This window comes from Camelina sativa, chromosome 13, assembly GCF_000633955.1.
Source record: "Camelina sativa cultivar DH55 chromosome 13, Cs, whole genome shotgun sequence".
Classification (NCBI taxonomy): domain Eukaryota; kingdom Viridiplantae; phylum Streptophyta; class Magnoliopsida; order Brassicales; family Brassicaceae; genus Camelina; species Camelina sativa.
This window is the reverse complement of record NC_025697.1, coordinates 1,035,575-1,043,098: the sequence shown is the minus strand read 5'-3', so window position 1 is coordinate 1,043,098 and position 7,524 is coordinate 1,035,575. Positions and strand designations below refer to the sequence as shown.

The 7,524-nt window shown below is 36.6% G+C and overlaps 1 protein-coding gene and 2 pseudogenes across 1 annotated transcript in view; 1 reads left to right on the top strand and 2 right to left on the bottom strand.

Moving 5' to 3' along the window:
* On the bottom strand, nt 2,495-5,300 carry LOC104734356 (annotated as a pseudogene).
* LOC104734355 lies at nt 5,626-6,788 on the top strand (annotated as a pseudogene).
* Nucleotides 6,719-7,524, bottom strand: part of LOC104734354 (membrane magnesium transporter) — a 2,071-nt gene continuing 1,265 nt past the window's right edge. The window contains exon 4 of the mRNA XM_010453909.2: nt 6,719-6,945. Coding sequence (XP_010452211.1) covers nt 6,858-6,945 — 88 coding nt within the window. The 3' untranslated portion in view covers nt 6,719-6,857. The remainder of the gene's footprint in view (nt 6,946-7,524) is intronic.

Sequence of the window (7,524 nt, the reverse complement as noted above, 5' to 3'; positions counted from 1 at the left end):
TTATACTAGTTTTTGGATTTTTAGAATTTAGAATTTTGCTTTACAATAAGTGTCGTTTTAAAGATATTTAATTGAGCGAATTTCTCAACTATTTTAAATATTTAACCTTACTTATTTTAGCAAGTTATGATCTCTCTGTGACAGATACAGCCAACTCAAGTTAACAGCAGTGCAAAATATAAAATCAACTATCGATTTAGAGAGTATATTATTGTTTATTTTCAAATTTTCATGTAAAAGTTTAGAATATTAGACTTTTGTGGACTACTGATATTTTGCATTGTATTTTTCTTTAAAGCAGTTAAATAGAGATAGACCAACGGTAAAGCAGGGAAATGAAAACTGAAATCGTCAAACGGACATTTTTGCATGTCGATCTCAGTTAGTGATTAATAAAGATCATGCAATCTTTAATTATGTGGTAAAGAAAGAAACAGCTCAACCAAGGTTTTAAATAATACTAATAACTTAACCGTAGACTAGATATACTATATACATGTTGACTTCTTCTAACGAATAATAAAAGACCAAATCAAAACGCACTTCAAGAACCATCAACCATACCATGTGTCCACCATAGCTAATGTGTATATTATTAATATTACAACCAGCTTCGTGAATAAATAAATAGGCAATGAGTGTTTAGAGAGATTTTGAATATGACTCTACTGCTGTACTGTATGCCTATTATACGAAACCTGATGCTCTCCCTATCTGTTCACACGCATTTTGAATTATATATTTTCTGACCCGTAGCTTGTGGATCTCTGTCTTGGTCTTATTTTTTTTAGATAATTAGAAACCTGAACAGTCAATATTAAGAGGTCATTAATAAATATTTTATACGGTCAATTTATATATATACGAGTTATTTAGGTCTCGGCCTATGCAACTTTCACATGAAAACAAAACAAAATTATTGAATGCCCAATTTTGAATTTTGGTTACGTAGTGTAGTAGTAGTGTACAATCAAATTTTAAAATACTGGCATAGCATAATGCACAGAACTCTAGGATTTAACCCGCAGTACACCGTTGGACAATATTTTTAATTTTAAAATTTTAAAATTATATTGTATTTATTTGTTATTTTATTATTGTTTTATTAATTTAAAAAATAGAAAATTTTACAGGTATTTGATATAAGTATTCAAAGTATAAGATTTTTGAATTGTTTTCAAGTTTTTAACCCGTGTGGTAGATGTATAGTCTAGTAATACATTTATCTCCTGTTACACATCTAAAAGTGTTTAAAAAAACAATTCCACTTAACTCCCTATATAGGATTAATGCCAACCCGTCTCACCAAAATCGAAATAAATTTTTGCGCAAAAACAAAATCTATATATGTTTTTTATCAAGTTTAGTTATGTTAATTGTTTTACCAAATTAGCATACTTATATAGTTTATAATTTTTCCATGTCAATATATATAGTTTATGATAATTAATAGAATTTTATTTTTTTTGGTAATTCCTCAAAAAATAAAAAATAAACCAAATTATATGGGGGTTTTCAACATATTTAATGTAACATTTTATAATTGGATTTTCGGTTTAGAAAATTTATTAATGTTAATATAATTATGGATATTGTAAACTTTTGTTATGGAAAATTTGTTGTATATCATTTAAATTTGAGAGATTCTAGCATCCATAAAATAGTTTTGGAGATTTAGGGGGGTGTATTCAAACCATGATTTTGGAGAATTTGATGAGATTTAGGAAATTTAGAATTTTGATAGATTTTAGGGAAGTTCGTATGATTTTCTGTAAAATTCTTTCAAATCCCACCTAAAACCATGAGATTTGGATTTATGTATTTTTAACTAAACAAATCCTCCAGAATCCTCAATAATCCTAAAAATTATTAAAATCTTAATCCACAAAACTGTTTTGAATAACCGTGGATTTTAAAGTAGATTTTTAAATCATCAGTTCAATAACAGTAGATTTTAATGGATTTTAAAGTAGATTTTTAAATCATCAGTTCAATAACAGCAAATTTTAAAAGACTTTTTAAAATCCATGATTGAATAACATAGAATTTGTAAATTTCACACAAATCACTTAAAATGTCAAGTTAAATACATCCCCTTAATGGGTTAAATCTTTAATGGATAGAGTTGTTTTTGGAAAAATCGGAATGTATAGATGTTGTTAAGATTTTATGGCAATAAATGTAACAAATGTTGGTCAATTTAAGAAAGTTTAGTATTTAACTTTCTCTGCAATGTTATTTATGGAATTTTTTTAGGGGTTAATGTTGTAAAAAAAATTAAATAATTAAAATTTAAGAGGCATAAACCAAAATGTATTTAAAAAATGTTAATATAGATATAGCAGAAATTTGGATAACTTCTCAAATTGTATTGGTTAAGATGATAATATGGAAAACGGTATTTAATTTTATTTCAGGCTACTTAAATAAAGACATAGAAAGTAATGAATAATATGGAAAACAGTATTCAATTTTTCGTTTTTTTGTTCTTCAATTTAAGTTCCCTCTTATTCATTCAGTACCATCTGTTGATAACAGAATATGGAACAAAATATTATTTTAGGGTCCATAAAGAAAACTAATTTGTGTAGACACCGCTTCTTACAATCGTAACAAATAGGTCGAAACATGTGCTGATTGTTGGGTAAAACATGTATCGGACGAAATTGGTGGCTAATCTTCCACGTTGAGCCAGGCTTCATGTATAAGTCCCTCCCAAGCATACATTCAACGTGTAGTGTGACACAACAATACTCATCACACGTGTAAAACCGCTCCTTATGATTTATTGTCTGCTCGCAGACTTCACACCAAGACATCATCATGGTACTTGTCTGAGTTGTCTCCTCCCCCTCCCCATAAGAAAGAGTAAGCTTATGCTTATCATACTTATACCTCACCTTTTGAGGTAAAGTAGCACATTTGAAACACAAAACAAAGTCACACTCAATGCAATTGAATGTTTCATCTGTGGAAGTGGAAGAACGTCTTGAATCTGTCTCTTTGCAAACCGAACAAATTCTTCGCTCTCCTGGTTTGGATGTTAAGAATAAAGGATGCATATGACTTTCATGGTCTAATGGCTCAGAAACTGTGGCACACTGAACATGTAGATGGAAAGAACATCCTTCTTCACCGCATTCATAGAAGAAACCAGTTTTGCCCTCCCAAGGACAAGCTGAACATTTGTTTTCTCTATTTCCCATAAAACCTTCATATCTTTCAACTAGAGTGAGTAGATGTGGATGTATCGGGTGACGTAATTTGCGAGAAAGAATTGCACATGTTTCGTGTAGAATAAACTCACATTCCATACAAGAGTAGAAGTTACCAAAATAGATTGGCATGACACATGCTTGACATAGCTTATCCTCATCGTACTCTCTATCCGTGTTCTCATCAAGTCTCAAATGATGATGTTGATGGCTGAAATGTTGTATGACTCCATCACTTATCGTCACAAATGGCTCAAGTTGTTCTTCGATTTCTTCAGGCACTCCCTCAAGTTCTATGCCATCCCACACATTGCTCTGTGTGGCACATTTCGAATGAGCCGCATAAGAACAACCATCCTTGACGCAAGAATAGCCCCCGTAATCATTATCGATCTTTTTGCGACAAACACCGCAAGACCAATCATGTCCTTGGTCAAAACAATGGGTGAAAGAGATACGATGAGAATGACGAGATATCCTTATGAGATGTGGTAAGTTGAGACAGCTTTGATGGACCACAAAGTCACAAGGGGGACAAATATAGAAAGGACAGCTTGATGAATGCGTCAAGGCACAGAGGTTGCAAGGAAAGGAAGCCTGACTTGGGAACAGAGCAAGTGTGTGCTCGTGCCACTTGGGATGGTCCATAGGGAAGACACGCGGTTTTTGCACACAAGCAAAACGAATAGCAAAATCGCAGGCAGAGCAGTAATAAAATATCTGCTCGAGAAATTCATCACAGCAATAGCATGCCCTGGTTTCGTTATCCTTCAAGTCCAAGGAGAGAAGCGGAAGGAATCTCCTGGTTTCCCTATCCTCAAAGGAGACAAGCTGAAGAGAATGTTTAGGATGAAGAGAGTGTTTGATCTCAACAGAAGCCTTGTTGTATTCTTGATGGTTCTTGCCATTGCAACCCTCACAGAGAAAATAGGAAGCGTGTACGCCGTCTCTAGTAAACTTGAAAAGTACCCACTGTGAAGGGAGGCACGCCAGCTTGTTGTAATTGGTGGTACTCTGGTCAATCACATGAAACGTTCCTTGTTCCAATCTTAGTTGTACTTGAGGGCATAAAGAAAGAAGCTTATCCCAATGCACATGCGCAGAGAAGGCGAGGGAAGCTATTTGAAGGATGCGTGAGATGAGCTCCTGCTCCGGCTCCAACTTCAGTGTTTCATCAAGGAGTAACATAACATCCAAATCCAAATCTGAATCTGAATCAGAAGAGTTGATGGAGATGGAATGCATATATAGTTGAAACATGGATGATATGAGCTCTTTTAGCGGTTCCGGCAAGGAATCAAAATCCATAGAGTTGAAGAGTGAGATGGCCTGAGCGATGAGTGACGTCAGCTCCGGGTCTTGCTTCTGCAGCGAATCCAAATTGAAATTGGGAGAGTTGAGCAGAGTGATAATTTTAATAAATGGCTGATACGAGATTTGACTTCATTTTATCCGGCGATTCACTTTTCCAGTCATAGATGGTGAGAGACATTAGATTCTGAATGAGTGATAATAGCTGCTTTGGATCCGTGTCCGGGTCCGGTTCCAACCGCTTCTTCTTATGTAATGTGGGCTGGGCGAAAGAGATGATCTGAAGAATGAGTGATGAAAGCTCTGAATCCTCCGCCGCTTCTTCTTCTAAAAAACCCACAGATTTTAAACACAAGTACATTTGACCAAGGAGTGACGTCAGCTCTTGTGGCGGCTCCGACGAGTCCTCCACGGAACTGATGAGAGGGATCGATCGAGTGACGAGTGATACCAATTGCGACTCCCGTTCGCATTCATCATCGGCAATATATTAGGCATCCTCCTCTTCTTCATATTCCTCTGTTCTCTGCGGTTCTTATGTTCAAAACTCAAACCACTCCTAAGAAGTGGTCTATCAGCCATAGCCCATAGGTCCAAAAATTGGACTGATATATCCACTTTTGTTTACACATTTCATATTAAAAAAAAAAAAAGCACTTGACGCAAATGATTAGTATGTTCAAAATATATCAGTCCAATTTTAAATCATGAGCCAATTATCAAAACGTGGCTCTGCGTACTAGATGCTCTGAGTTCATACAAAACGCTCGACGATCCCCACTTTGTGTTGTGTAAAAATTGTTGTCTATAGTATGTGCTAGAAAAATAATTCAAGAGCCACTTTATTTTTGTCCTTATCCTTTTCGTCTGACAGAGTAAGCTGGTTATAAATTCATTTCATTCATACATACACTTGCTCAATGAGTGAATTCACAACAGTGTCTTCACGCGTTTACTTGGCGTTTATGTGTCATGTGCTGATGTTCCCCCACTTTGTGTTCCCCGATTTTGTTTTAAGTTTCCCCGATTTAATAACTACTATCAGTTTTTTATTGGTCGAGTTCACATTTATGAAAAGAAAGAGGAAAATCTTGTTCTTGTAGGGTGAAGCGTTTACTTGACGTCATGTAATAGAGCCTCTTAAGTTTACTCTTCTTCTATAAATCAACCACGTTTTCGACTTCAGTCTTTCTAACTCTCACTTACAGGTACACAAAAACACAATGCAGCAGATTCATAAACTCTGTTTTCTTGCTCTGCTAGTCTTAGCTCACACCACTTCCGCCGTCAACCTCAGCCTCAAAACCTCAGAGTTGGTCTTCCTTGGAGACGCTGAGCTTGGTCCTGCTTCTGATGGCGTCAGCCTTTCCGGAGCTCTCTCCATGACCCGAGACGGAAACCCATTCTCTCACGGCCAAAGTCTTTGGTCCACTCCAGTCTCCAGTCCCTTTCAAGCCTTCTTCAAACTCTTCTTCTCCTCCTTATCCATTTCAAACTTCTTTCACTTTCTCCATTACTACTCGCGTCAAACCCGCCCCTGGTCACGGCCTCGCTTTCGTTGTCGTCCCCTCTATTGAGAGTACCGGTCCTGGACCGGCTGGATTCCTCGGGATCTTCAACAAAACCAACAATGGCAACCCCACTAACCACATCTTTGCTGTCGAGTTCGACGTTTTTCAGGACAAAAGTTTTGGAGACGTTAATGATAACCATGTCGGGATAAGCATCAACTCTGTTAGTTCCATTGTTGCTGCTAAAGCTGGTTATTGGATTCAGACCAGAATTGGGAAAAGTCTACTCTACTCGTTTAAGGAGGTCAAGCTGAGCAATGGAGAGAGGTACAAGGCTTGGATTGAGTATAGAAACTCGAAGGTTACGGTCACACTCGCGCCAGAACACGTTAAGAAACCTAAGAAGCCTTTGATCGTTGCCCATTTAGATCTCTCTACGGTTTTTTTTGAAAAAATGTACCCTGGTTTTTCCGGTGCCATGGGCCGGGGAGTTGAGCGTCACGACATTTGGAGCTGGACCTTCCAGAACAGCGCCAAGAGAACCTAAACCGGTTCTCTTCGATTATGCTTTTTCTATTGTATCAGAATGTGGTAACCGGAATGAATACGAAGAAAGCATTGTATTTGACAATAATATACTATGCCTTTTTGTTGTGCATTAGTTGATTTTAAGATTCCAAATAGAAACCCAAACACACAGACTCTTTCCTGGAATCAAAAATTGATGAAAAGCAGAGTAGTTTACTTAGAACAGAATATGAATGGATACATCTCATAGCATTAGACAGATCAATGTTTGACTAAACAGTGTGATAAAAAATTAAAACTTCATGTCGATCTGTGGTGGGAACAGTCTGCCACGGTGGTTAAATATCATGAACTCAGAGTTATCCGGTAAAGAAACCGCCCTGTAAAAGGTTGAAATAATCAGTTAACAAAAGATATACGAACTCCCAACCAATACAAGAACCATAATGTATAAGAAGGTAGGTGAGAGAGAGGCTGTGACATGTAGAAGGAACCATAGGGTGTATAAAAAAGCCAATGAAACAAATCTAAACTGATCGAATGAGTTAGGTGCAGAACTGCTTCAAGTTCTTGTAACCCATAAAGGTAACTGGACCAATTTGAATGTCCAGCATTTTAGACAACCTTAGCTACACAAAGTACTAGTAAAGAAACATCATTGTTGAAAAGCTAGAACATCTCTAGAGGAAGAGCTTCTTATCCATAAACATGTCTTTGGTCATTCTCAATCAAATGCTCCAATTTTCAGATTGATAAACACTGATGCTAGCCCTCGGCATTCGGGTTCCCGAACCCGATCGGGTTTGGGTTTTCGGGTTTTCGGGTTTAGACATATAGAATCCGTTCGAGTTTTTTATACTATCGGGTCGGGTTCGGGTATTACCCGTCTGGGTTCGGGTAATTCGGGTTTATCCGAACTCAAACAAACCATGAACAAAAAAAAAAAAAAAAAAAAAAAA